The 22,121-nt window shown below is 41.7% G+C and overlaps 1 protein-coding gene across 8 annotated transcripts in view; it reads left to right on the top strand.

The window, feature by feature from the left end:
• MEF2C (myocyte enhancer factor 2C) overlaps positions 1-22,121 on the top strand; it is a 149,949-nt gene that overhangs the window by 94,285 nt on the left and 33,543 nt on the right. For 5 of the 8 annotated variants that reach the window (XM_061151985.1, XM_061151980.1, XM_061151981.1 and 2 more), the window contains exon 4: positions 13,379-13,522. In XM_061151985.1, the coding sequence (XP_061007968.1) occupies positions 13,379-13,522 (144 nt within the window). Of the gene's footprint in view, positions 1-13,378; positions 13,523-13,581; positions 13,720-22,121 lie in introns of all 8 variants that reach the window. The other 3 variants (XM_061151984.1, XM_061151986.1, XM_061151987.1) reach the window with 2 other exon arrangements.

Here is a 22,121-nt window from a genome sequence, read left to right as displayed (position 1 = left end):
TAGTCTACACTAATGAGAAGGACCCTTCATGTCAAAACCATTGAATAGCAGGAACTACAGTATGAGTCCAGAAGATAGCAACCCCCAGGAACAAATGAGCCAGGAAACCAGAGGGCACGTCCCTGCAGAAAGTTGAACAAAGGGTCCATGCTCTGAAATGCTCCTGGCATTTTTTGATGTCTGTCCTATAGATACTCTGATTATTTTGCTGGCACCACCTGGAGATAATTATATTATTAGGAAAGCAAATAGAGACCCTTTGATTAATGAATTTAAATCAATATTTAAATTAATTTATAATTTCTATGTGCCAGGTACTCTGCTTGGTCTAGGGATTCCCAGAAAACAGGCACAGTCCTGCCCTCCAGGAAGCCAGTCTTGTGTGGATGCTGAGGTGGGCTTGCAGTGGCCAGGCAGACAGAACCATGATAGGGCTGCAGGGTGGGCTAGTTAAAGAAACTAGAATGGTGTCAGGGGGTTTGCCAGCGGCTCAGCGGTACAGAAGCTGCCTGCAATGTAGGAGACACAGGAGACATGAGTTCGATCCCTGGATCTGAAAGATCGCCTGGAAGAGGGAGTGGTAACCCACTCCAGTATTCTTGCGTGGAGAACCCTATGGACAAAGGAGCCTGGTGGGCTACAGTCCAGAGGGTCACAAAGAGTCAGAGTGAGCCCACCTAGTGGTATTAATGTATTTTATAAATCCAGCAAAAGCCTTGAAAGGGCTGGGATGGAGCAACTGCCTGAGGATTTTGAAGTGCTTTTATTTTTAAGCACCTTTTATTTACCTGAAGCTCCTTAATTACTGAGAGGAACAGTTTTACCAAACTTTCTTCCATTGGACACCTACCCAGGGTTATTGAATGTAAAATCCACCACTTATTACCAATCCACATGTTCGGTTTGTGGTAATGACATAACAGCTGTAGAAGATGAATAGATTAGACTCTTCCCTTCCCCACAAGTACTTTTTAATGTGGTAAGAGAGACAAGAGGTAGAAACCAAAATAAACTCATGTGCAGAAAAGAAGGGAAGGGGCATCGAAAGTGTGCCGCTGTGCGTTGAGAGGTTTGGTCTGTGGGACTTGCTTCATGCCTGCTGTGAGTGCGGGTAGAGATTTGTTCCCTGATCATTTGACAGCCTCCTGTAAGCCTAACATTCGGTGAAACCAAGCCTGCTTCCAGGACGACCCTTGGAACCTTTAAGGAGCCTTTAAATTCCTTGCGTCTTGTCTTCCAGTCACCAGTGCTGGCCTGTCGTTCACTTGGGAGTACACCCTGCTTTCCTGGCCACACACCGGGAATAACAAGTCCCATGGCATCCTCCCACCACTGGAGGACCACTGGGATGGTCCTCCCACCAGCCCAGTCCCTGGCCAGTGACCATCCCATCCATTATATTTTGGGCACTCTCTGTTAAGCAGAAAGTATATCAACCCAATAATAGGAAAAGATTAATACTGCATTAACCAAGATCCAGAGGATTCTACATTGAAAGAGGGGAGTCATAAGAGTAAGGCTTAGAGACCAAAGTTGCTAGCCTTGGACAGAACTCACACACATTACTATTGTTGAAAGGAGAGAGAGAAGGGTCAGTGTTAAAGGAAATGGAAAACTTGGATCCTCACTAGCTTTTGCATAATCTTTCTGAAAGTGAAAGTGTTAGTCACTCAGTAATGTCCAACTCTTTGCAACCCCATAGACTGTAGCGCTGCAGACTCCTCTGTCCATGGAATTCTCCAGGCAAGAATACTGGAGTGGGTAGCCATTCCCTTCTCCAGAATGAGACCCAGGGATTGAACCAGGTCTCCTGCATTGCAGGCAGATTCTTTACCATCTGAGCCACCAAGGAAGCCCAATCCTTCTGCACCTTCTTCTTGAAAGTGACCAGGCTTTCCTTAGAGGTATTCTTATATATGATGCCCATCCAGAAGAGCTAATGAATTTCTTGAAACTTTCTGCTATCTACCGCATGTGTTGTTCAGTAGAGAAGAAAAGCTCTCAAGAGATACTTCCTGTCTACAAGAAGCTTACAGTCTAGAAAATGAAATAAAACAAAAATACAGAGAAGAGCATTATAAAATAAATATTAGTTACAGAGTTCTGAGGAAGCATAAAAGAGAGACATATTAATTCCATTAACCCTGTAGTTCATGATTCTTTCCTTTTATAATTTAAATTCATATGTGACGTTAGAGAGAGTGATTGGTAGGGATGAAAACAGCCCACACCCTCAACACAGACCTCAGCAGCTGCTGCCTGTGTTTTCAGATCCGATTGTGATTCCATCCTAAATAAGAACCTCTGGCCTGCAGCCTTGGATTCTGTTATTCTTTTAACGACAGTGTTTACTGGGTGTTATCCATGTGCTGGGCACATTCAAGTTGCTGTGGATACAGAGGTGTAAAAAAAAAAAGTTTCTACTCTCATGGAGGTTTGTTCTAACACACTGAGACTCTCCCTTGCTTGGCAGTCATAGTCGCTGGGCCTCACATATTCTTCTCACACAGTCCCTGTAATGCTCTACCTGATTTTGTCAAGTCAGACCAGGACATGTCTTGAGCCACATGTGCTAGCACAGTGATTAATACTAGTCTCTCAGATGGCATACCACTGATCCAGGCAAAACCCTCAGAATTAGTACTTAGACGCTTCTTCCCAGGGTATGCTAACTGCGAAGGTGGAGTGTAAGAGGCCCTGTCCTAGCACGGCTGTCCAAACTCTATAGAATAACCGAAATCAAAACTTCTCAGTTTTGAGAGGTTTCAGTAGAGAATGGCTGATTGTCACTCATTGGAGATATTGGGAAGAGAGAGAAATTAATTAGGAAAGTAAGTTTGAATGTCAGGTATCAAGGGAAGAAGGTGAGGATACCATCAATAAATAAAATCTATATTTACAATCCAGAATTGGTCCTTGAAAATCTCTCTCCCCACAATTTAATAAATTGAGGAATAGAAAAAAAAAAACAAAACCTTAGTATTTTCAGTGATATCCCAGACTGAAAAGTTTGTTATTGGTGGGTGTTGGGCCAGCCTGTGACCAAAGACAGGGCAACTGTTGATATAACAGTGAGAATGAATGGCAAAGAGAGGATTTCCCCATCTGGCCAAGGGCCGGCCCAAGAGAGAGTGGGGCAGGGCCAAGCCCACTGGAGCGCTTTCCTCCCTGCAGCCTGGCAGAGGCTCAGGCAGTGAGGGTGATGTGAGGAAAAGAAGCGACGTTACCCTTCATCCGGGAGGGCCTGACCGTCTCAAAAGTGAGGCTTGGTACCTCGGTGCCACAGGTACCGTTCTCAGGTGTGACCAAAATTGTCAGAGCTTGAGTCAATCAGGCGTCAACCTCAAGTCACTTAATCTTCTGTTATTTTGTGTTGCCTTTTATGTGTTCCAGAACATTCTGCCTTTCTGATAAACTAGTGCTGAACTGTAGATCCCGACTGCCAAAGATTCTTAAGCTTACTGCAAATGCAATGCCTACTTTCTGAGGGGAAGCAGAGAAGGGCATGCACAAAAGCACCTCTTGCAGGATTTTTGGTTCTTAATGTATTTACGTCCCATTGGTGGTAGCTTAAAGCACCAATAGCCACAAGATGCAAGAGCGTCTTTTGTGAAAAGGATCAGCCCGTGATGCTTAGGACTCAGCAACTCTAACCACAAAGGAGCCTAAGCCCTTAGGGTCCCGTTTACAATATTTTATGTTACTTTCACTCCTCCCTCTGCTTCCCACAAGATGTGCTGTGCTACAGTCCTGAAGTCATTACAGAGATTGCTTTAATGACCAGAACTCATGCTCCTTGAATTTTGACTCTCTGATCTTATTAAAACAAATAAATAACACCGTCACCTCAGGAGACCACCCAACTCATTTCAATTAATCTGTCACCATTAGAAAGGATGACCATCAAGTTTGTTTGCTTATTCATTCATCCGATGAACAGTTGCTGAGAACATATATTGACCCCACATATATTAATCAGACCCTCTGTCAGGGGTCAGAAATACTCAACACTAATAGACTCACTATCAAGTAGTGAAGCTGACGTGGCAAAAGATAGATTACAATCTGAAACACCACATATTATAAGAAAACACAAAAAATTAAGGGTCCTAGAGGCTTTGTTGTCATTTAGTCTCTCAGTGGTGTCCGACTCTTTGTGACCCCATGGACTGCAGAATGCCAGCCTTCCCTGTCCTTCACTATCTCCTGGAGTTTGCTCAAACTCATGTCCATTGAGTCAAAGATGCCATCCAACCATCTCATCCTCTGCCGTCCCTTTCTCCTCCTGCCCTCAGTTTTTCCCAGCATCAAGATCTTTTCCAATGAGTGAGCTCTTCGCATCAGGTGGCCAAAGTATTGGAGCTTCAGCATCAGTCCTTCCATTGAATATTCAGGGTTGATTTCCTTTAAGATTGACCTGTTTGATCCCCTTGCTGCCCAAGGGACTAGAGGTACAGAGATGGGAATGTCTTAAGTGTCCAGGAGAGTTAGGAAGAAGCCTCATGGAGCATGGGATGCCTTAGGCAGTAGATGTCCTGAGATGACTGTGGTTTGTGTAGCAGAGGGGAGGAGTAAACAAGGCTATTCCAGACAAGAATGAATGACACATATCGAAACAGTATTATTAAGAGGCCTACCCAGCTTGGGAAACGGTGAGAAGTTCCCGGAGTGCTGGGGGAAAAGAGAGGAAATAGTGCCAGGGAGGCAGGCGGAGGGCTTGCGGTGAAGAATCATAGGTCAGGCTGGTGGGAACTGCCATGGTTTCTGAGAACAGGTAGACTTGCCTTGTAATAAGACTTTGCCAAAAGAAGGAAAAATGATTGACCAGAAAGTGGGTCAGGCAACAGACAGACTCAGGACGGGAGACCAAGTAGAAAAAAAACAAAAAACAACAACAATAGTTGAATCAAGAGATGGTGGAATCTAGGGTGATTTCTGGGTCTCCAGCTTGAGTAACTAAGTGTGATGTTTGCTAGTAAAGGAAAGTTGGGAGGGGAATGGATGAAAGGAGATGTTGGAAGCAAAAATGTAAGTGGAAAAATAAATGATGTAGCAGAGAGCATGGGAACTCTACAGAAATGAGGAAGTATGATGACTAAGTACAATCCTGAGCTGACTGATAAATAAGGCAGTGAAGACTACTCCCATTTCAAATGACTAATCACGCCTTGGCCCAACTTGAATAAAAAGGCATTTACTAGATAAGAGCCTACAGAGAAACAAAAATAATGATTTGACCTTACTGTCATTACTCAAGATAATATATACATCTTCGTTTGTTAAAATAAGTCATTAATGGTTTATAAATGATGCTTCAACATGTTATTTTTAAAGAATCAATGCCCCCAGTATCTGCTTTTATGCCCCTGTAACCTATTTGCAAGTAAAATGCCATAGTCCAAAAAGGTTAGTAGATGAGCTGCATTCATATTTCATACTTTCGAAAATCCTGCTTCCTGATCTTTGTTCCTGTGCTCCTCTCTGCTCTTTCTCAACCTTTGTTTAATTTATAATTCTGCCTTATCTTTTCCTTCCTTGTTTAAGAAATCACTAGCATCCTCCATTTTTCAAACTCACCTACAATTTGATCCTTTGTATTTCAGTTTTTTTATTTTGTATTCCAGCCTATATTTTCTAAACTTGCTTTATAAGAGATTATTAGGATTAACTGCACATTTTAGCATGCATTTTAATCCCTGTATATTAAAGTGTTCCCAGTTTCATATTTCACTTCAGATCACTCCTGGATTCAGATGTCAGGAGACATTTCCTGCCAAACTTCCCCATCTCCATCGTGTTCTAGGCCAGCCTCCTGACCCATGCCTAGCCAGGTTCCGAAGGAGGTGTGGTGGAAGAAACGCTCATTAGAAACTTGAAACCATTGACCAGTCCTGAGGAAGCCTGAATCATTTGGCCCTAGAATCACCCTGATTTTCCATGAGTCCTCCAGGCTAAGATTGGCCCAGAGTAAGACCAATGTCAAAGGCAGGGAGAGCATGGAACGGCATCCAGGAACGGGGAAAAAGATGAACTTTGCCCAAGAATTTTGAAACATGCTCAGTTCAGATTTATAGTATCTGACTCACATTCCCAGAAGTTCCCTTGCGTTCTTGAAGCTTTCTGCTTTTCCTTTTCTAACCTTATACAGGCTGCCTAAAATGCTACTCCCTTGTTTCTTCTTGTGTGCTGAGTTCTCTGCCCCTCTTCCCCTCCTATGCACTTCCTCACTGAGATTACATACTGATGGCTTTTTTCCCTTAAAGATTTCACAAATGCTTCGTTTTTCTGACGTTCCATATGTAGACCAATACACCACACTATAAGTGTTTAATGATATAAATCTCCTCATGACTTATAACCAGTTTCATTCCTAGTACAAATTATGTCTGTACTGCATTGCTTTCTAAGTTAAAAGCTGAACATTTCAGAAAATAGTGTCTCTTCATAACAGTTACTTGAAAAGACTAAAATAATAACTGAGTTTTAACAGTGTGAAATAATAATATAAAATGCGAAGAAAGAAATTGCAGCTGCAAAAATCCTACACTGAGCATGTGAAGATTTTTTCCTGTTCTGTCCGTCCATCCATCCGGTCTGTCATTAATGCTGCAAACATTTATTAAGCTTCTACACGGCAGACCTTGGCTAAGTGCTGGTGTTACAAGATGGCTAGTGAATGATCTCCGACCTCCAGGAGTTCACTCTTGGGAAGAAAAACATGTAAACAAAACACATAAACAGATTGTCTTAATCACATATTCAGAAAAAGCATCCTTGCATCCCAGAGGACTGTAGACAACTCCTGACATAATGGCACTTAGTAATATGTGTCAGGAGGTCTAGATCCTCCTACCGTCTTTACCTTCAGCCAACACAGTAGCCTCTGTCCAGCCATGAAACCTCTGCACACATTAACACTGAAGTGGAAATATGTGTTCTGTTCATTCTGTGAGCATTTACTGAGCACCTCCAGTGTATCAGACCCTGCTCTATATTGCCACTTCCAAAGTAAATAAAGATAGGTGCTTTAATGACCGAGTGATTTAGCAATGGAGACAAACAAATAATAACTTGTGATAAAAGCACATAGGAAAAAATGTGTGCAATAAATGAGTGTGTGAATTAGGCAGAAATTAATTCAGCCCTGGTGATCAGAGGAGTCTACAGAGAGGAAAAGATTGTATCAGATCTGCCTTGGAGAAGGACTGTCTGCATCCAGGAAGCAAAGACTCCCTGGTGGGGATATTCCAGTAGGTGAACCCAGCTGAGCAAAGACAAGAAATGTGAAAGGCCAGTGCTTGTAGCATTATCCTCCCTTCTCGAAGGCATGAGAAAGGGCCAGGTAGTCCTTGGTAGTCTCAGGCAGCGTGAGAGTATCAGTAATAGGAACTATCACCCTCGAAATATCTATATGAAATCACTTGTGGCCATTAGGAGAAGTGGGCGGATATTTCTTTATGTTCTGTACATTAAAAATCTTCATATCTTCAATCAGTCTTTTACTTCCACTATTTAAAGATGGAAAAATATTCAGTGAAAAAAATTTCCAGTTCAATGTTAAGATTATCTTTTGAGGGAAGGAATAAAAGCAAAAACAATGAAATGCCCCATCTCTCCCCAGCCTTTCCCCAGTAGGTGTTAATATCTGGTTAGAATCAGCATTAATAACCTAGAGAAATGGACTGTTATTAAGGTTTATATTTTTTATTTTTCATGAAAATTTTTACCACAAATGGATAATTTGGGGTAAAATTTAATTTTTTCATACTCTATACTAGCTATGATTTGCTTGTCTAATTAAAGTCTACCTACCGATTGTACTGAATTCTCAGTATTTTAATGTGCCTTTTCATTTCTATATTAAGAACAAAGAACTATGGAGGAAGGAGCGAGAGTAGAGACAATGCTTACAGTTTTTATTATTAAGACCTGTGGAGGAATTTCTTGGCACTTGCTCTTCCCCCAGCCTAAGTGATTTGTGCTAGAAATCACCAAAAAAATAGAATATTATAGGTGGAGTCAGAGCTTTTCAGTTTGAATGTATATTGCCTACTTCTCTAAAAAAAAAAAAAAAAAACAAGTGCACAAAACAGTGTCTGGCATGTGGAAGGTTCTCAGGAATTATTCGCTGAATGTGTTTTAAATGAATTAAGTCACAGAGCACTGTCCTCAGGGCAGCATCCACTCCATGGATACTGAAGGGCCTGGAAGTAGCAGGGTTGTAAGCATCAGCACCAGGGTAGAAGGGTTATTTGGGAACCACACTCAGAAACTTCCCTGGTGGGCAGTCTCCCACTTCTCCTGTGCCTGTGTGGACTCACTGCTCTCTAAAGATTTTTCAGCTTGTGAAGAGCAGACGCTTGTCTTCATAAAGCTGTGACAGACAAGCACAAAAATGATTTACTATCAGAGAAAAGGAAGCTATTTTTCCGAAGTTGATGTTTTTTTTTTTTTTTCCTTGACGATTGTGTGAAGAGGACATTCACTGAACTTAATAGTAACAGTTCCTGCATGTGTTCTTGACATGTCAACCCTTTGAAGGGTAATGTTAGCTGTGCAAGCAAGGGTGATGGAATTTTAGCAAAAATTAATAATTTGGGAGGTTTGGGGTTTTTAACAAGGAGATGTGAAATTTCTGCTCTGAAATGGGGAGGCACAGAAAAAGAAAGATGATGGAAATACACATTCTTAAGGACTAAGACTGCAGACATGGAAAGGAATTGAATGATTGGAAGCTTTTAATCTGTGATGGTGGGTCTCTGACAGAAGCTGAATTTTACTTAAATAGCATCAGCATAAAATATGCTGTTTGCACATAATCGAAAAAGACCAATAATTTAGTTATTTCTTTTCTACTAACAAGAAATAATTAAGAAAGGGGAGCCAGTTTTAACCGTTGTATACAAAGGGATATTTCTAGTTGATAACATGATGCCTAAGACAAGAAATGAGAGCTCCATGTGGCATTCCCTTTCATTTATATTCCTTTCAGTAGTGAAATAGAATCTGTTCCCTACATCTCTTTCGTTAGAATTGTTGAAGCACCTGTCACCTCTCGCGTCAGTTTTATGTATTTCAAGCTTTCCCAGCGAACAAATGTAAGAATGCGGGGTCCATGTGTCCACCCATCTGGGAGGGGAGAGTCCACGTGGTTTTGGATTACCTGTCTGCACTTGTTTTTCCACTTACTGTTTGGAGTGTGTGACCTTCGTCAGTCTGATTACTTCTCTAAGAAAAGGCTTTTCTCAGCTCACTGCATGACAATGGCTGCCTTGTGAAAACTTCCCAGAAGCCTCTGCGGGCACTTGATCTATCCCACAAGTGTCACTCTCACGTGGAAGGCTGACTCCAGATCTACAGAGTTCTCTGAGGGAAGTTTCTTCAGATGCGTAGCAAGAGACGCTGGTGGTTTCCGTAGATATCTTGCCTTATCTTGACATACAGAGTAAATCTTTTCAAAACATAGTCAGCCGAGAGATGCTTAACAATATATACTAATACATACAGGACTTCTAGCCCCTGTGAAAGAATAATGATATAAGTGCCTGCCTTTCCTGACCAGTCACATTTATAAAAGATCAGAGATGCTTTCAAAGGCCAGCGGCGGAAATTTTGATTTTACTAGAAAAAGACCATAAGGAATAATGCTTATTTATCCAGTTAGTAATCCCTTTAGTTAATAGCAACTGTTTACTACTGTGATAAAACAGATTTGGCTGAGTCTAATAACAATTCTTTTGTCATCATTAAGCAGCTGTAGATTTTTGATATAATAAGGATAAGACTACTCAAGGTTTCACATTCAAACTGTGGTAAAGTTTGTGCCATGTCTTCCATTTTCAGAGCTTTATAATTCCACTGTAATCATTTGTTCTTGGCAGAAGTGTGTTTTACAAGCTCTCAGCCGAGAATAATATTTTTGAACAATTTTTTCAATGTTCTGGTTATGTGGTTATGGGAATTTGGAACTCAATATTAATATGCTCTTGGGTTTTGTGTTTGTATATCTCAAAATTCACTTTTTTTTAAGATAACACAATTTAACTTGAAATAAGACTATAAGTGCTTTTAAATGGTAAAGACAAACCTGAAAAAGAGTAGATATTTGTATATGTATAACTAAATCACTTTGCTGCACACCTTAAACTAACATACCATTATAAATAAAATATAAAATTTAAAAAATAAAAGTAGATGGTAGAGATATTTTGTTGCTTTAATAGTGGTGATATTCATTGTAGGATGAGATAGTCAGAGACAAGAAGAATTTACTGGGAGAAAAGGAGCCGCTGTTTCTGTCTTACTCCCACCACTTCCATTTCCTATGTGCCTTCATGCCACTTGTTTTGCTAATTCTTCAGGTATAAAGGAGCTATTGATCTAATTGATTTTTTGATCTATAAGCTGAGAAGTGTTTTGTTGAACAACAAGCCTTCCCACTTGGTCTAAAATTTGACGTCTAAGAAGTATCAATATTTTAGCCATAGTTTTATACTTTAATATTGCCCACAGCCTCATTTTTTAAAAATTCTGCCTAGTTGTTTCAGTGTCCAGTCCACTGCTGCAGTTCTATGTGAGTGGGAGAGATCTAGTCCACGTCTCTCACTTTGCCCTTCACAGGTGTGGGAAAGCCTCGACGAGGCGCGGTGGCCGAAGGGTGCCCTGGCAGGAGGCATTGGGGGGTCATCATGCTGGGCTCTGCTGGCCTGAGACCTGGCATCAGGTTTCCCTAAAATCTTCATGGAAGACTTGTGAGAGATAATGAGTTAATATTTGTGGAGCTCTTTCAATAAAGTGTAATTGATGTTTGAATTTTCATAAACCAAACACGATATCTACCCCTGAAAGCTTTGTAAGAATATTTAGCACACATGTACATGCCAGATGGATTGTAATGACAGTTGATAGGCCTCTTCTAACCCTTGCGTTCTGTTGTCAAAAATCTGCACATCAAAACAACTATAGTTTTCTCAAGAAGATTTGTTGGGTAAAAGATTCGGATGCACAGGGAAAATTCTACCATCTAAATAAGACTACAAATTAATGTTATAAAAGATAAGACTTTAAATTAGGGGTTTATATAAGAATATTCTAACATGCCTTAGAGAAATATCAGTAGATAATTTTTTTTTAAAATCAGATGATATGTACTTGATCTTACATATTTTTCCTGCATAAGAGAATTTTTATGAAAAATCCATGGAGTATGATGCAAGACACTCAGAAATTATTCTTAAAACCTCAAGGACATGTAGAGATCAAAGTGGAACCACATCATAATACAAATAGTCATCACCGGGAAGAATGTTTTTGCAATTGAGATAATGCCAAGGAAAGAGTTTAAAACATAGGAAGTTAACTTAGTAAATGGAGTTGTTATTCTAATATATGGTGACAGCCTCAATAGTACTATGGCAGGAACCCTCTGGAAGTACTCATTCTGGGTGAAAAATGATAGCTGTAGATCCATGATGGGGGACAGGTGGCCCCACCAATTATAAATTCCCCAAGATTGTAAATGTACATTTTATCATCGTGTGTCAAAATATTCGTTTTAATATTCAAACATTTTACCACATAATAAGCTGTAACCATATGTTTATTTATTATATTATATCAGTATAACATTAATAAATATTTACAGAGACACAGTGTATCATAGATGTATTCAAAATGGTAGCTCTCAGTTTGATTTTAAGTGAATACCTTTAGTGTCTCAAACTAATTTTTAAAGCATTACATTTGTATTACACATCAATAAGAGCCAAGGAGTTTAAATTTTTAAGACTGACACCCCCTTTTTAACTCATGTTGTTTTATTTATTTTCCCCAATTGCATGAATTTTAAAAATGGAGTGTTATCTCAGTTTTGAATTCCTTAGCTTGATGTCGCAGCTCCTGCTTTGTTTGTATGTGAATTTGATCTTTAATAAAGATGAGCTCTGCTGAGCTTTCCATTAATGAGAGACACTTAGGTACACAGCTCTTTAGAAACGATTTGGTAGTACTGGGAAAATTCAGAAAAGTTGCTAGTCTGTTAATAGTTTACATGGCAAGCTGTGTGATTGATTAATCAGAAGTTTTATAATCTCTGAAAACGTAACTCTCTCTGTAAATTCGGATTGTGTCCAATTAAGTTGACAACCATCAATTTTTAAAAAAGAAAAAAAAGTAAAACTCAGGAGTCCTGACTCATACTTTTCCTGTTACACTGTTATATGAGTGTTTATCCTTGTGTGACAGCTGAGACTAGACCAGACGTACGTTCAGGAGACAGGAGGTTGGAGATAAGGCACTGAGTTTTCACTTCCGTGTGTCAGGAGGCAGTCGCAGGGTGATCCTGAGCTGCAGACAGGAGGAACTTGTGCTAGTTTGGTAGTTATTGACTTGGCTACCTCTCTGCAGTGTTCTTTGACTTCCTTACTTAGCTCATGATAATGAAACCCTAGGGCGTCCCTGGTGGCTCAGACAGTAAAGAATCTGCCTGCAATGCAGGAGACCTGAGTTTGATCCCTGGGTCAGGAAGATCCTCTGGAGAAGGCGATGGCAACCCACTCCAGTATTCTTGCCTGGAGAATCCCGTGGACGGAGAAGCCTGGTGGGCACGGTCCACGGGGTTGCGAAGGGTTGGACACGACTGAGCGACTCACACACACTTCTTCCTTCCTGATGAAGCTCCCCGCTCGGCTGTGTTGACTTTTCTTTCAGCCTCTGTTCAGGCAGACAGCTTCTCAGTATTATCCATTTGAGTGCAAATTTTCACATACAGAACTCTAACCAGAGTAAACGAAGGTGATTCTCCTTTTGATCACAGTGTCTAAACACTCTTAATGGGTACTTCGGGAGAATGTTGGCTGGATTCTCTTACCGCCTTTTACTGTCAAGTGCATATCCACAGGTGGGGTGCAGGACGCTTTTAGTGCCAATCATTATGTTCAACTCCAACTAGGGATCTCTTTCCACCATTTCTGCTTTTGTCATGATCACATTTCAGAAATCATTGTGTAACGCCCTAACTTCTAATTTTTCTGTGGGAAAATAGTGTTGCAATTTGCCCCCTTGTATTCTTCTGTGATTGTCTCTCACTAGATATTGGGAGCGCGTATGCATTCCAGATCATGGAACTTCAACCCTCATCCCATCTTTTGTTTGTTGAATTTGGTTTCAGAAGGAATATTTCCCTTTTACTGTTTTTTCTTGAGTAGTCATGAGTGCACTGTTAAAATGACTCACTGTTTCTCTCTACAGTTGCTCTACCCTCATGTAATATAGCCCATGTAATAACCTAAAATACTGGCAAGCTTGAACGTCTGTGACACCCCTGAATGTCTTTTACAGCCTTTGTCTAGGTTTGAACTTTCCAAATTATGTATTTCAGACGTTGAGAAAGAAGGGCCTTAATGGCTGTGACAGCCCAGATCCTGATGCAGACGACTCAGTAGGTCACAGCCCTGAGTCTGAGGACAAGTACAGGAAAATTAACGAAGATATTGATCTAATGATCAGCAGGCAAAGATTGTGTGTAAGTACTCAAAACACCCTTCATTTTTTTTACTCTTGATATTTCTCTGAACCTGGCAGGCCTTGAACAAGAAAGAGAACAAAGGCTGTGAAAGCCCCGACCCCGACTCCTCTTATGCACTCACCCCACGCACTGAAGAAAAATACAAAAAAATTAATGAAGAATTTGATAATATGATCAAGAGCCATAAAATTCCTGTAAGTACCAAAGGTAGATGGCTGGTCTGCTGATAACTGCTGCAGTAACATCCCTTAACCCTTTCAGTGAGGGCTTTCTCTCAGCAACACTGCAAAGGCAAACCCAGAAAATAGCCATCTCACTCCAAGGGCCGTTCACTTGGAAAGCAAACCTTCAGGGTTGCTGAAGTTACGTCATCGAAACGATGTGCCATCCAGAAGTTCATTCGGAGGTAGCAAGTTCACAGGAGGAAGAGAAAGATCTTGGTGACCCACCCAGAGTTTACACAATCTCTTAAACACACAGTCCACACAAATCACCAGGCACTCGCGAATACGAGAGTCTCCTTCTGAACGAGGATTGACTATAAAATAGATATATTTTAACTGAGATCAGATACACGGGTGAGACGGCCGTTCTCTCGCGTAAACTGCCGCTCATCAGCTCATCATCCCCCAAGTAGAAGCTTGTTCCTGAGTGAAGCTTCCACCCTGTCCCTAAACATGAAATTCAGCAGCAGCACTGAAGGGTTAAAGCTAATGCTCGCTGCAGGGAAGCGGAGTGCATGACAACCTAACGGTAAGATTTCAACATGTTTGTGTGCTGGGGTGATGTTACAGCTTTATCAGAATATTCGCTTTGCCTACATCAACATTTTCCATGCTTTAACATTTGGCTAAATTTTGTCTTAACCAAGTCAAAAAATTCCTAACAATCAATCATATGCCTTGCCAGATATTTAAGAGAAATAACTCTGCATGTATTATTTTGTTTGCCCACATATTATAGAGGGGGAAAGTACATACCTTTTATTCTGTCATCAATCGAGCGATGTTCATTTTGTGACATAAAGTGTTACAACTTGAGGTTCACGTACTTCCTGAGTAATGAATGTTCATGTCTGAACCTTCACTGTATACAAGCTCCTCAGTAGGTATTTAATTCCTTTCTCAAAAAAGTACACTTTCTCTAAGTTAGGGAAACATCCGAAACCTGAGGATTGAGAGAGACTATAGTGAAAACAGGCCTCAGCAATTACAAGTGCAAATATCTGAGGACAAAAGCTCCAGGCCAAACCCACAATGACACTCACAAGATAAAGTAACGCTCTGCACATAGTAGGTGCACAATCAGTCCATGTTGGATTAAACTGAACACTTAAAACTTATTTATAAAATGTATGCCTGTTAAACTTCATGTCCTCAAAAATAGACGTCTGCTGCTTTTGTTAAATGAAATAATGTCCACAGGAAATCTTTTGTTGAGTCAGAATTATTAATACTCTCTATCATGAAGGAAAGCTAACTGCTGTAAACTCTTAAAGGTTTCATAAGACCGAGTACCGCATACAGCATTTCCACAGTGGGCGCTTGGTCAAATGAAACATTTCCTATCAGAGGCAGCAATGCATACTTGCTACAGCCAGAATTCTTAAATGAAATCTCCTGAGATTTTATTGCCCAGCAGAAGGAAAGAAGGAGCTCCTTTGGGCCAAGGTTTAGTTGCTATGGCCTGAGTTTCTCTCACTATATAATACGCTAGTTGAGAGCTGCTGGGCGCATTTGTGAATGTTAAGATTTTAAGGTGAAGCACGTTAGGTGTCTCAGGAGGAATGCCCAGCACGGTGAGGAGAGGGGAGTGTGTGTAGAACTGGCAGTCACTCTCCATGTGTGTGTGGAGCGTTAACCCCCAAAGATCTGGGAGGATGCCCATGTTTGCACATTGGATCATTTCCCCCGTCCTCTAGGGGGAAAGAGGTGTAATGCATACCTGGGTTCCCTCACCATATTTCATCCTGTCGTGCAAAGAGTTCAAAATCAGGATACATGATTTCTTAAGAGGTGCAGTGGCGTGCGGCAGGGGATGGAAAACCACATTAGAGCTCACAGGCAGAGCTGTGAGAAGGAGCCATACAGCTCCGGGCTGGGCCTGCAAGTCCCCGTTTCTTGAGTAAGTGCTTCAGTCTCCACGATGAAAAGCCCAGTTTTCGCACATCGCATTCAGTTGCTGGAAGTAAATTTTGTTGAAAGTTTCCACAGCTGCTAAAACATTTACAGCAGGGCTAGGACACTCTGCCCTTTGTATGGAGAGAGTGTCTCTGCCTCTCTGAAAACATTGCAAGGGTGTTTTTCTATTCCAGAGACCCAGCTTGAAGAGTTTTCCCTTCTCAGATCGAGAATTTAATATCGCAGTCACCTGTTGGTACCATCTCATTTTTGCCCATATTCCTCAATGACGTGAAATCATTCATGGCTGATTTGGAATCCTGTCGACCAGCATTTCCTCATGTGGGGTTTGCCACGGTTCATGCTGGGCTTCACAGCGAGGAGAAAAAACAGGTCCATTTGAGGAACCAGGAATTAGGAAATGGGCTGAAGGGAGGAGCGGGCAAGTGCAAGACGGGTTGAGAGGGACCAGGAATGGAGGAAGTGGAAATAGTATGGATGTATTTTCTTCAAATAATGAACTGTGAAGAGCGAGAAAGAAGACTATAACTAGGATCGAGGAGGGAGGTAGAAAAAGTACTTGAGGTGATTTACATGCCGAGGAGGAACACTTGAAGGAAGGAAAAGATTGGGCGCGTAGATAAAATGGGGATAAAATGGCGAAGCTTCTCAAGGAAGGGGGATGGGCTGAGAACCGGAAGGATTCGCAGATGTAGTCGGAGTGGCCGGGGGAGAGGGAAGTTGAGAGGATGGCCACCTGATGACCTCTGTTTTTATGCTGAATTTAGCTTCTGTAGCTCTGAGGTGGGGAAGCAGGTGCATGAGAGACGGCCACGGGGACACCCACGGGTGCAGACATTGTGAGAAGCTGCAGGTGGAGGGGGTCACTGGCCACAGTCATGGAGCGGCCTGGAGGGGGTTTGGATACCAGCAAGCGAGGTCACTAGGCTTCCCTGGTGGTTCAGTCGGTAAAGAGTCCACCTTCAAGGCAGGAGACTGAGGTTCGATCCCTAGGTCAGGAAGATCCCCTGGAGGAGGGCATGGCAACCCACTCCAGCATTCTTGCCTGGAGAATCCCATGGACAGAGAAGCCTGGCGGGCTACAGTCCATGGGGTCACCAAGAGTCGGACACGCCAGAAACGACTGAGCACGCCTGCCCGCCAAGTGTGGTTACTAGTCATCAGTGTTGTGTGATTCCTTTCTCTGCTGGTTCTCAGCAGGCTGGTCGTGGTTGTTCAGAAGTTGAGAGTGTCAGCTGTGGCCCCCAAAAAGAATTCCGTTCAGTCATTCCCATTAAATGAAAGAGGGCCTATTAACTAAAAATACTTTATTAAAAATATTTTATTGGACTTTTCCTTGCGGTACGTTTGGGAAATCATGGGTTTTGGATAAGAGTTCAGATACCTTTCTGACCGCAGTGACTCACTTTGGTAACCATGATCCATTTGTTCAGGGATAGAAACTAAAAACTGTTTAGCTCTCATGCCTGCATCCCTACAGCCCGGGCCCGCGGCACGGGCACGTGGCCTGTACTGTTACACGGGGCCCTGCTCCCCGGGTCCACGCCCGCTTCAGTGCTGTGCTGTCCCCATCTTGAAATTCTTAGCAATTTTTTAACAAGGGCCCCACATTTTTATTTTGCCCAGAGCCCTGCAAATTATACAGCCAGTCCTACTTATATCATCTTATTTAATCACCCAAAATTCTCTCTTCTTTCCTTTCTTGGGGGATTCTAAAATTTGGAGCCTGCCCCTGAAATCTTTGCAAGTTTGAAGTCTTTAATGACTTTTTGGCTTTCATTTTTTTCAACAAAATTTTTTAAAATTCAGATGCTGTTTTTCTGTTTTGGCTGTGCCAGGTCGTCCTAGCGGCACACAGGATATTTAGTTGTGGCATGTGGGCTCTGCTTCACCGATCAGGGATCAAACCTGGGCCCCCTGCACTGGGAGTGTGGAGTCCTAGCCACTGGACGACCAAGGAAATACCTAGATTCTTTTAAGTTCCTTAATTTTGAAAAGTTGGGAAGAAAAAGAAAAAATGCCAATTTCTTATAAACATGGGTACGTTGTTATAACCATTTCCTAAGGCATCTAGAGTTGATGGGTCTCTTTTTTGGATGCAGCTGCTTCAGGTCCCACATAGGGTCAAGGGAGATTAGATGACTTGCCTGCTTAAGTTGCAGTTTATTACACTACCTGGACTGCAACTAAGATTTCTGATACAAAGGCTGATGTTCTTTCTGATTCTCTGAGACACCTTCTCACTATGGTCAAATTTAAGCTTATAATGTGATTTCAAAATTATTTAGCCAGTTTCTGATACAGATAAGGAAACAAAACAAAAGATGAAATGCAATGGATGTTACCATGTTTTATGAATTGTGAATTTTTGAAGTATGCTTCATTCCTGAAAGGTGGCGCTAGTGGTAAAGAACCCACTTGCCAATGCAGGAATCATAAGAGATGCGGGTTCGATCCCTAGGTTTGGAATGATCCCCTGGATCATTCCAGGAGATGATGGCATGGCAACGCATTCCAGTATTCTTGCCTGGAGAATCCCATGGACAGAGGATCTTGGTGGGCTACAGTCCATGGAGTCACAAAGATTTGGACACAACTGAATCAACTTAGCATTCACGCATGCCAGTATCAGAATTATATCTGACTTCTGTCTAGCCAATCACAAGAGAGTTTTATAATAACTGTCATCAAATTGTTTATAGCCCAGAATCCCAGAATTTGACTTGGGGATGATAGAGGTAAAAAGGAGTAGAGAGACTTTTACCAAATTGATTAGTAGAATGGTTCAGAATTCATTAAATGATTATTAACCATCCTCTTTATTTTGGATATGCAAATAATCACGGGGTAGGGGAAGGTATTGGCTTTGTTCTCTACTGAGACACGGTCAATATTCTGTAGAATATTCAGGGGAGAAGTAGTCTTATGGTGGGGTCCTTAGGTATCCAGTTAAACATTTATAAGTAGTAATAATGAATACAGAGTAAAACATTTGTAAGCAAAAGAGAGCTTTAAAATATGAAATCTGAGTAAATTTGAACAAGGGGAGTCTTTAAGGTATATTTTTTCCCAAGGCCTCATCCCACCCTGGCATCAGCAGGCATAAGCACACACCCTAACATGATGTTCAGCCATGTCCCATAAGAACCTATTTAGTCTGCTATGTTCCTGGTTCATAAATAATAAGCTTCTCACATGCAGCCAACACTCACATCACAGTATGATTTCTGACCAAAATATTTTATTTCTATTCAAAAATGTATACTGTGTTGCACAGTCATTTAGTAGCAAAACCAACAGGCTCAGTCACTTGTTAGACAACCTTGGATCACTTACTTAATCTCACCAACTTAAAAAGGAAGGTTTATATCTGTAGCGAAGGGATGTTGGAAGCTTCAATCATATTGTATATGTAAATTATGGTATAGTGCTTGCTCAATAAATAATACACAGTAAGTTGTTGTAACATTACTTTTACATTCATATAGTATCTTCCTAAAAATTCTTTGAATGAAAATATTCAATTAGTACAATAAAAAGTGGGCTAGGCTATGTATTACCTCGTAGCAAAAGAGCTTTAGCGTCTGATAAAAGGGGACATTAAGTGGCCAATATCTTAATTGATCTTATAAAAGAAGAGAAAGCAATCAGGAGATGGGTGGGAGCAGGAGCAGGATTAAATAGAGTGGTCAGGGTGGGCTTCCTTGAGAAGACTCGCTTTTTTTAAATTTTATTTTATTCAAGGGTAGTTAATTTACAATGTTGTGTTAACTTCTGCTGTACAGGAGAGTGACTCAGTTATATATATATTCTTTTTCATATTCTTTCCCATTATGGTTTATCACAGGATGTTGAATGTCGTTGCCCATGCTATACAGTGAACCTTGTTGTTTATCCATTGTATATATGATTTTTTTGCATCAGCTAATCCCAAACTCCCAATTCTTCCCTCTTCTTTCCCCTCTCCCCCTTGGCAACCACAAGTCCGTTCTTGATGTAAAAGACCAGATTTTGAGCAGAAATTTAAAGAAAGTGATGGAGTTAAACAGAGAAATAAGACAAGAATGAGGGAGGGGAGAACAGGATGGCAAGAAATCAGTAATGGAGCCTGGTGAAAACTGGAATTAGGACCCTGTGGAACATAGGGAGAAGTTGGACTTTGCTACAATTAAGATGAGAGTTCACACAAGGTTTGGCATAGAGAAGTGCCATCACCTGATTTATGCTTCTAAAGGATCTATCTGATTGCAGGGTTGAAAATAAAAGGGAGGGCAAGGATAGAAGCAGGTAGCTATGAGCAGGTGACTGCAGTGATCAAGGCAAGAGATGATGGTACTAGAGTCAGCCATTGGAAGGTGAGAGGTGGTTGGAGGTTATATGTGGAAGTTAAGCCAATAGTATTTCCGGGTAGACTGAAAGTGAGTTATGGGAGAAAGAGAAGATTCAGGGATGACTCCAGAACTTTATTCTGTGCAAAGGAAAGCATTGAGCTACCATCAGCTGAAGATGGGAAGAGCTAGATTGGGACTAGTTTTGAGATGCTTATCAGACACTTAAATAGAAATATTTAGAGTGTAGCTGAATATGCAAGTTTGGAATCAGGAGAGAGATCCGAGCTAGAACTAGAAAAAGGACCGTGGTACTGTTTCATTCGAGTTTCCCAGGTGATGCTAGCAGTAGGGTTCAATTCCCGGGTCAGAAAGACCCCCTGGAGGAGGGCATGGTAACCCACTCCAGTATTCTTGCCTGGAAAATCCCATGGACAGAAGAGCCCGGGAGACTATGGTCCATCAGGTCGTGGAGAGTCATAGACGACTGAGCACACACTCTTACATTCGCAGAGCAGGGAGAAGAGGATGAACAAGAGACGAAGGCTAAGAAGGAGCAGCTATTGAAATAGGAGAGAAAGTCCAGGGTTGAGGAAAGGGAGGAAGTTTATCAAGAATCAGTGATCAACTGCGTCCCTGTTGAGAACTAAGAAGTTACCGTTGGATTTAGCAATCTGAAGGTTATTCATGACAATGACAAGAGCATTTTTAGTGAAGTGGTGAGGAGAACTTTTTTTAATGGAGTGAGTTGAGAGAAAGAAAGCACTGTGCCAGATTTCCAACCCAGGTCACAAGAGCAGAACTGTCACTGGTGACATGATTTTCCAAAGTTCCCTACCAAACAAAGTGAAACATTCCCTCACCATACACAGTAATTGCATTTCTGGGAATTTCAGTGCATTAAAAAAAAAAAAAAATCTGTGTTTCAGTGTATTAAAAACTGTGTTTGCAGAACAAAGTTAGTTCTGACTCAGATGATTATTAAAAAGGTTTTTCATACACATGAATGTCCAGTGGAGCATTTGAAGGTGGGATGGGATAAGAGACAATTCTTTGTTGTGTACAACTGCCCCACATATAATATGATATACAGCATATCATATTGGGGTTTCCCTGGTAACTCAGTCGGTAAAGAATCTGCCTGCAGTGCAGGAGACCTGGGTTCAATCCCAGGGTCAGGAAGATCCCCTGGAGAAGGAAATGGCAACCCACTCTAGTATTCTTGCCTGGAAAATCCTGTGGACAGAGAAGCCTGGCAGGCCATGGCGTCGCAAGAGTCGGACCCAACTGAGCAACTAAATTACCACCACAGCATATCTACCAACCAGGAGAATACCAACTCAGTCACTGACACCCACAAGTTTCCAGAGTGCCCCCCAAGGAGATAGTCCACTGGCAGACTGTACCACAATTCTAGATCTAGAGTTACTCCTGTGGATCTAGTGGAAAATAGATGGCAAACTCAGAAGGGTGGTGGAAGAGAGTTCAGTCAAGGGTCTATTTACAGATGAGGAGAGATCAGGCATGCTGCAGTCCATGGGGTCGCAAGGAGTCGGACACTACTGAGCGAGTGAACCGGACTGAGAGATCAGGTAAACTCCAGAAATAGTGAAGTACATTAGGGCTTCCAACCTGGAAGCTATTACCATACGTAGGCCTGAAGGAGCGAAAGGAGGAAGAAATTTGTCAGAGCACAGTAAGATCTATGTCGCTGGAAAGAGGACCAAAAGGGGGGTGTGTTGTTCACTAGGGGAAGGCAGCCTCTGCCGTCCTCTGGCCCAGCAAGAGGAGAACTATATCCGGACCTCTCTCCTCTGACTCTCTGTACTTCTGCCGGTGCCTTCATTGGCCAAGGTGAAGCCGGAGGGCCAGGGGAGTGTGCTGGATGCAGTCTGGGACATCAGTCTTGGGCCCCAAACAGTGGAGAGGGGATCGGGATAAATGGAGAAGTCCTGGAAGGTTACTTTGTTTTCTCAAGTGTGCTAGAGTAATTCCTGTTTGGCCTTTTAATAAGGGAATGCAGTATTTTATTGACTTTCTAGACATTTATTTTACAGCATACACTAATATTTTTTTGTTATTTAAAGGCTTTGGGAATCGGGGAACATAATCATTCTTTGATGTCTT

Source organism: Dama dama, chromosome 9 (genome assembly GCF_033118175.1).
Source record: "Dama dama isolate Ldn47 chromosome 9, ASM3311817v1, whole genome shotgun sequence".
In the NCBI taxonomy this organism is placed as follows: Eukaryota; Metazoa; Chordata; class Mammalia; order Artiodactyla; family Cervidae; genus Dama; species Dama dama.
The sequence above is the reverse complement of the archived record's forward strand: the minus strand, read 5'-3'. Positions and strand labels throughout refer to the sequence as shown.